This window comes from Mirounga leonina, unplaced genomic scaffold (genome assembly GCF_011800145.1).
Source record: "Mirounga leonina isolate KUSES-001 unplaced genomic scaffold, KU_Mleo_1.0 Mir_115, whole genome shotgun sequence".
Taxonomy (NCBI): Eukaryota; Metazoa; Chordata; class Mammalia; order Carnivora; family Phocidae; genus Mirounga; species Mirounga leonina.
In genome coordinates this window covers 44,101,284-44,107,380 of record NW_023270268.1, presented here as the reverse complement: position 1 = coordinate 44,107,380, position 6,097 = coordinate 44,101,284, and the positions used below count along the sequence as shown (strand labels likewise).

Below are 6,097 nucleotides of genomic sequence, written 5' to 3'. Positions count from 1 at the left end.
ATTTAAAAAAAAAATGCCAAAATTTAGTGGCTTAACCCAATAGCCATTTTATTTGCTCACAGTTCTGCAATCTGGGCTGGGCTAGGCTCTGTGGTTCTTTTATTCATCTAGATGGTAGTCACTAATGTGTTTGCAGTCAGCTGATGGGCCGCTAGGGGCTGGGCTCAGCTCAGAAGTGGGGTGACTGGACTTCTCCCTCTCTCCACATATCTCAGGGCCTCTCCCTCTCCATGTGGTTTCTCCAGCGGGGTAGTTGGACTTATCTAGGGACTTAGGTGTTCCAAAAGTACAAAAATAGAAACTTCCACACCTTCTTAGGGGTTAAGGTGGGGGTGGGGTGGGGTTGGGGGAGCTAGCACATATTCAGTGCTGTATTTTCCTGGTTAAGGCAAGTCACCGGCCTAGTCCAGATTTACATTGGAAGGGACTCCATAAGGGAGGGTGGTCCCCTGAAAAGCAGCAATGTCACAGACTACCACAATATTATCACCAACTTGTAATGAATAATCTGTGACTTAGGGAAGCTAAGTTACTTGCCCAATGAAAAGAGTAGAGCTAGGCACTTCAAAACTTGTGTTCTATCATGGGTCAATGGATAAAATTTGTAGTGTTTTAACCTAGAACCCTGTGAAAAGGGTACTGTTATTGCACCTAATTTACAAAGGAGGAACTGGGGAATAGAGAGCTCAGGTATTTTGCTCCAAAGCTTATACATTTAGTCACTACACCGTGCGGCCTCACGTGGGTAGTACGTGACACATACAAGGCAGCTGTAAACGTTATGGCATCTGAAGCTGCTGTTTTCGAAGGACGGAGCAAATGTCTTCAACCATCCACCATCACATCACACAGGCTATTTGGGAACTGGGGATTTTCCCTTTGAGTTATCCTGTGATCTGGGCAATTTCCTTTTCAGGCATCAACTTCTCTGTCTTTCACCATCTATTTCTTGAAGCTTGGCAAGGAATGAAGACAGCATCCTTGCCCATCCGATCCCAATCCTGATTCTCACTGGCTGATTCTCATGGCTCCCTCAGCATTTTCTTCTTCTCTGGTAGCTGCCAGATACTCCTTACAAAGTGGGCCCTTCCTTCTTGGATGAGGAGCTTCCTGGAGTAGGGCTGGACTCAAGTTTCCATCCTTTAATCATCAAGTTAGCCTTGCAGCTTCTGATTAGTAATCACTTGGTCCTGTTACTTCCTCTAGTTCCATAGCTAATTTCCCCATTGTCATAACTGTGGTGGCTTTTGACGATAGCTTGCTGATACTATTTCCAGTGGAGTGACGTGTTGCTTCCCCCTTCCTTCTGCTGGTCCTATGGGCAGAGGGTTTTGCTGCATGGGAAATCTGGGGTTCCAGAGTCTCTGGAGAGGAGCTTATGCTCTGCTTATCTTTGAAGGTGACCCATGTGGCTGTCTTTCTCTAAGGCAGCCCTGATTTTTCCTCTGTGGGGAGTCTGGAATCAGAGCACACCCTCAAGTATAGATAATGGGCTGACAGGTGCCTCATTTTGGTGGGCTCTGTTCTATTGTGGGCATGACAGGGAGTAGCCATTCAGGGAGTGGCCCCTAAATACTCCCTGGCCTTTTCCAAGGCAAAACTATGGGGTGGTCTTGTCTTTTACTGTAAACTTTTCTCCTTCAAAGTAACTCCAGATTTTGACTTTATTTCACCCTTATAAAAATAGTGAGGTGCATACTTGCACTTAATACAATTCTATTTTATTTAACAGAGAGGTATGTGGATGGGCTGGGTGCTGTTCAAAGTGTTTTACAGATCTTTCCCGATTTAGGTAGGATGAGGTCCTGATAAATCCACTGTAAATTGAAAACACCGTAAGTTGAAAATGCATTTAATACCGAACGAACATCACAGTTTAGCCTAGCCTATCTTAAATGTGCTCAGAACACTTACATTATCCTACAGTTGGGCAAAATCATCTAACATAAAGCCTATTTTATAATAAAGTGTTGAATATCACAAGTAATTTATTGGCTACTGCTGAAAGTGAAAGGCAATTGTATATGGTTACAGAATAGCTGTAAGTGTAAGCTGTTTACCCTTCTGATGGCAGGGCTGACCCGGAGCTGTGGCTGCCGCCGCCCAGGCCCAGCATCAAGAGAACATGGCACGGCGTGTCACTAGCCTGGGGAAAGGTCAAAATTCAAAATTCCAAGTAAAGTTTGAATGTATATCCCTTTTGCACCATCCTGAAGTGGAAAAATCGTTAAGTCCAACCACTGTTAAGTCCCGACTGTCTGTACATATATTGCCTCATTTGACTTATTTCGAAAAACTTCTGTTTGAATCAAATGGCATGGGGTAGGGGCTTTGTGAAACGTGACTTACCTCGCAGCCGCTTTCCCTTTCCCTCCAGCGGAGAGGGGACAAGGGAAAAAGGAATTGAGCTGCTCCGAAGGCCAAGGCTGCCTCCCACTTCCCGCAGCTGTCTTGCCAAGCTAGATCTAGGGGCTGGGGGTCTCCACCCCTCTCCTAGATCCAGCCGGTGGGAAGGTGGGTGGTTTTTTCCGGGTCACTGGCGCACCCTCTCTACTCCCAGCCACCTGCTCTGGTTCCATGCCGGCTCCAGGCTCTCTGGAGGGCGTCAGGGACATTCCAATCCTCCCACAACCCGCGCGGATGTCGCGGGGGAGGGGGGCGCGATTGCTCTCCCTTTCCAGTACCCAGCTTTGACCAGGTTTCCTCTCAAGTTCTAGTGACCCGAGTCACGCAAGGAGACTAAAGACTGATGGATGGTTTCAAGGTTGTTTGTTTACAACGCACCCACTGGCGAAGCCGCAGCTCTAGCGACAGAGGCACTTTCTGGGCACCGTCTGCGCTCTAGCAGACAACTGCAAGCCAAACAGCCAAGATGCCTCCTCGCCAGACCAAATATGGTCACAAGCGCTAAGCAGCCTCCCGTGGAAAGGCTGGCCTGTCTCCCTGCGCCAGGGCGGACCCGAGCCCGCCCTCAGGCAGAACCTCGGATCCGCGCGGCGCTCTGGGCGCTCCGGGCCTCGGCACCAAGCACGAAGGGAGGGCGCGGCAGCCAGGACCGGCCCTTCCTCGGCCTGCGCCGCTCACCCGCGTGCCCTCCGCCGCCCCCGGCCTTAGTTTCGGTCCACAAGCCCTTGATTAAACAGGCGCAGGCCACTTTCCCTTTGATCCCGCCCTAAGTCCGCGGTAAACGCAAAGGAATGCAGGTCCAGGGCTCCGCGGGAAAGGCCCGCACGACCGGGAGGAGTGGATGGGGGGCACCCGTCTCCGCTTACCCAGCAAAGTACCTATCACGCCCGGGGCTCCCTAGAGCCGAGGTGGGGGAGGAGAAGGAGGAGGAGAAGGAAGGGGAGGGACGAGCGGGGGCAGGCAGGCTCAGGACTTGAAGGTTATGCATAATTCAACAGCTCAACTTTGGGGCCCGCCTCTTTTCTGGGAGTGGGAGTTCGCTCCAAACTTTGTTTATGGGACAGTCCGGGAGCCGCGGCGGCCGCGCTGTCTGCTTCTCCTCCGCCTCCTTCTCGCGGAGCACGAACGCCTGAGGCCAGTTCGGGGGATGTGAGAGCCGAAGCCCCTCGGCTGCCAGGCACCACGTCGGGATTTGCCAGCCGGGCCCCGGCTACAGCCCTGCGAGCTCGGGACGCACCGAGCGACTGAGGCCCGACGGCGAGTTCGGGCGGGACGGCGGCCGCCGCACGCCCAGACTCGGCTTCGCTGCGCGCCCAGGTAGAGCCCGCTGGAGCGCGCCCGCTCACCCCGTTCCACCCCAGGGCGCCTGGGCTCCTCGGGCTTCCGGAGTCGCGATGTCGTGGAGCTGGCTTGGGTTGAGACTTTGGGGGGGGGGGCTGCCTGCCCGGGAAAGTTGCGACCTGTCCTTCGCCAGCAGCAGTTCAGCCACCTCCCGAGTTTAGTTACTCCCCCCCACCCCACCCCCCGCCCTTCCTTGTCGTCCTCCTCCCGGCAACTTACTTGCTTCAAGAAAGTTGCATAATTCTCCAGGCCAGGAGGGACCCCTCCCCCATCCGGTTGGCCTTACCGCTGCGTGTCTGGGATCCCGAGGCGGACACCTATCTGTCGCCTCTTTTTCTTTTGTTTCTGTTCTGCCCCCGGACCCCTTCCTGCGACTTTAAATAAAAGGCTGATCTGACCTTTCTCTTTGCAGAAGATGAATCCGGCCTCGGTGCCCCCCCCGCTCCCGCCACCCGGGCAGCAAGTGATCCACGTCACGCAGGACCTAGACACGGACCTCGAAGCCCTCTTCAACTCGGTCATGAACCCCAAGCCCAGCTCGTGGCGGAAGAAGATCCTGCCCGAGTCGTTCTTCAAGGAGCCTGACTCTGGCTCTCACTCGCGCCAGTCGAGCACCGACTCGTCCGGCGGCCACCCCGGGCCCCGGCTGGCCAGCGGCGCCCAGCACGTCCGCTCGCACTCGTCGCCCGCGTCCCTGCAGCTGGGCACCGGCGCGGGTGCCGCAGGCAGTCCAGCGCAGCAGCATGCGCACCTCCGCCAGCAGTCTTACGATGTGACCGACGAGCTGCCGCTGCCCCCGGGCTGGGAGATGACCTTCACGGCCACTGGCCAGAGGTACTTCCTCAAGTAAGTCAGCCCAAAGTCAGGGGGCACAGTCACGGTGCCCAGGGTGCGCATGCTTGTTGGGGTGCGCGCGCGCGGTGTGGGTCCTTCCACGTTTGTTTCCGAAAGATCTGGGAAGATGGAAGTAGAGAGTGTGTTTCTGGGTGTTGGAATGGTAAAGGATCAGAAGAAGAGCATCTGGTGAGGTTCTTCCAGGGTCCTGGAATTTCCAAGAGATTGGGGACCTGGAAACTCGTAGAAGTAGGAGGGAAAAAAAAAAGTAGTTTTGGGGTGATTCTCATGAAACACATAGGTGACTTTGCCCTGAATCTGGAATAGTGACTTCTGGGCACAAACCCTTACGCCCTTACCTGTCCACTCCAACTTAGATGTCCCAGAGCCTGGGCCATTGGGATGTGACATGGAGATAAATTCTAGAACATTTTTGAGGCTTGGGGAGGAGAGGGACTTTTGGTAGTGTAGGTGGTCTACAGTCTCTCCATTCTTAGGAAAAGCAAGCTAGAAAAGTGAACACCGCCTGGTAGGCCTTTCTGCTCCCAGCTGAGTGATGTAATGACCACACCGCACGGTGATGTAATTAGCAACTCCGTGGTGAAGTAGTTGTGGGCTGGAAAATCAATTGTGCGGAAATTGGGTCAGGAGTTATATTATGGCGCAGTTAGTAACCTAAAATACCAACGGATCAGGAGCCTGTTTTGTTGTTACTCTTCCCTTTCACATTGTTAGGGCTTTCCTGGTGTGATGATTTTTACAATTAGACTGTAAGGGAAAATACATTCACAGACATAAAGACGATTGTTTCAGTTGTGGTACCCTAAGATAATTATGTTCCAGAGGAGAAACGCGCTGGAACTTGAAATATAACCAGTGAGGTCAAGGGGGGTCAGGCTATTGATGGCCTGGCTGGAGGTTGTGCCAGCAGCTGGTCCACTTGGTTCCGGATTGCCTGCACTGACTGGCCATTCACTGCCATGGAAAGAAACTTCGCTTCTTAGAACCTGCCGTAGACTTTATTTTAAAGCCGAAATTGCTTTGATGGAGAAGCCTTAGTTTAAAACTTATGCTAGGACGTTATGTGCTCTTTTAAAAGTATAATCAAACCTTTCTTTGGCACTAGTATTTGATTGCTGTCAGTTGGATCTTACAACAAATACACAGTAATGAATGAGGTTTGCTACAGTCAACTCTTTGACTCATACTGGTGACCAATTATTGCTTCCCCATCCCAATGCTGTTGACATCTTGTGCAAGGAGGAGTTCTTTATTTTGTTTCTGGGGTTGGTGTGATGCTGAGAAGCACTTGTCCTGAAACAGACTTGATGGTCATTCCACAACTGGCCTTCCCCCAGGCTTTGAGTGTTAGTGTGGACATGTACTCGATGCTTTGACTTCCTAATGGCTGGTGGAATTCAAGTATGTGATGTAATAACATGACATTTTTCTAAATGTGATGATACTGTTCTGAAGGCTGACATTAGTTTCTATGGTACATAAAGCTCCAAAATGA

At 52.1% G+C, this 6,097-nt stretch overlaps 1 protein-coding gene and 1 long non-coding RNA gene across 2 annotated transcripts in view; one reads left to right on the top strand and one right to left on the bottom strand.

Moving 5' to 3' along the window:
* Window positions 1-1,453: 1,453 nt before the first annotated feature.
* LOC118005103 lies at window positions 1,454-3,255 on the bottom strand. The gene is made up of 2 exons (XR_004677770.1): window positions 2,061-3,255; window positions 1,454-1,817 (listed from the first exon to the last, which is right to left on the bottom strand). It is a non-coding gene; the product is annotated as an uncharacterized LOC118005103 (long non-coding RNA).
* A 152-nt stretch (window positions 3,256-3,407) lies between these two features.
* Window positions 3,408-6,097, top strand: part of WWTR1 (WW domain containing transcription regulator 1) — a 135,458-nt gene continuing 132,768 nt past the window's right edge. The window contains exons 1-2 of the mRNA XM_034996825.1: window positions 3,408-3,723; window positions 4,160-4,593. Of these exons, the coding sequence (XP_034852716.1) occupies window positions 4,163-4,593 (431 nt within the window). The 5' untranslated portion in view covers window positions 3,408-3,723; window positions 4,160-4,162. The remainder of the gene's footprint in view (window positions 3,724-4,159; window positions 4,594-6,097) is intronic.